Below are 825 nucleotides of genomic sequence, written 5' to 3'. Positions count from 1 at the left end.
GAAACAAAGCTCTGAACAGACACAGTTATGCATTAGAATACGCTACCAGATTACCGGCATTATTACTCTCGTTATTGTGACTAGTTGAGAGCCAACTGATAAGTGCATTTTATACACCGCTGATAATCGAGACACAAATGGAATCTTTGAATTCAATAATGGGAGATACGATGATTGACAAATGGCACGTGTAATCAATCTGCGACTAATGACTGGCGCCATTCTACGCTATTTGTGTTTGTATTTGTCGAACGAGGGATTATTTGTTAACTTTTTGTTTTGTGTATTTAAAATCACTTTCGGCTGTGTATCTTCCGACAAAAACATCTGACGACTGACATCCACTTCACCACCCGAACATCCGTAGATTTCATGGCCTCGGGCGTATGATAACAGCGCTAGCAACAATTATGAGCACCTACACACTGCAACGGCCCCGTGCCTGTTTATGCATGGAGAATTGGACGATATCTGTCCAGTATCACAAAGTCGTATCGGATACAACATACTTCACATACAGAAGATCCCCACAGGTATAGTTATTTCTTTATAATTCATGTGCTCAGACTACATGTCCTAATCCGTTCTCTACAATTTTTTTTACGAACTAACTTTGGATTTTAACGTAGTGTCATATTTTGATTTGATGTTTGGACACATGTATGATGACTAGTCGAGTCGGATGTATTCACAATTCATATATCCGTAGATATAAAAGAGTTATATATATATATATATATATATATATATTGTGTGTGTGTGTGTGTGTGTGTGTGTGTTGTGTGTGTGTGTGGTGGGTGGGTGGTGGTGGGTGGTGTGTGTGTG

The 825-nt window shown here is 39.2% G+C and overlaps 1 protein-coding gene across 1 annotated transcript; it reads left to right on the top strand.

The window, feature by feature from the left end:
- Positions 1–367: 367 nt before the first annotated feature.
- Positions 368–553, top strand: SARC_15665 (hypothetical protein; the record flags this gene model as incomplete). Its single annotated transcript, XM_014290219.1, has 1 exon — positions 368–553. A coding segment is annotated over one exon (186 nt), but the record flags the coding sequence as incomplete, so codon positions are not given.
- Positions 554–825: the final 272 nt, after the last annotated feature.

Source organism: Sphaeroforma arctica (assembly GCF_001186125.1).
Source record: "Sphaeroforma arctica JP610 unplaced genomic scaffold supercont1.6521, whole genome shotgun sequence".
In the NCBI taxonomy this organism is placed as follows: Eukaryota; class Ichthyosporea; order Ichthyophonida; genus Sphaeroforma; species Sphaeroforma arctica.
The sequence above is the reverse complement of the archived record's forward strand: the minus strand, read 5'-3'. Positions and strand labels throughout refer to the sequence as shown.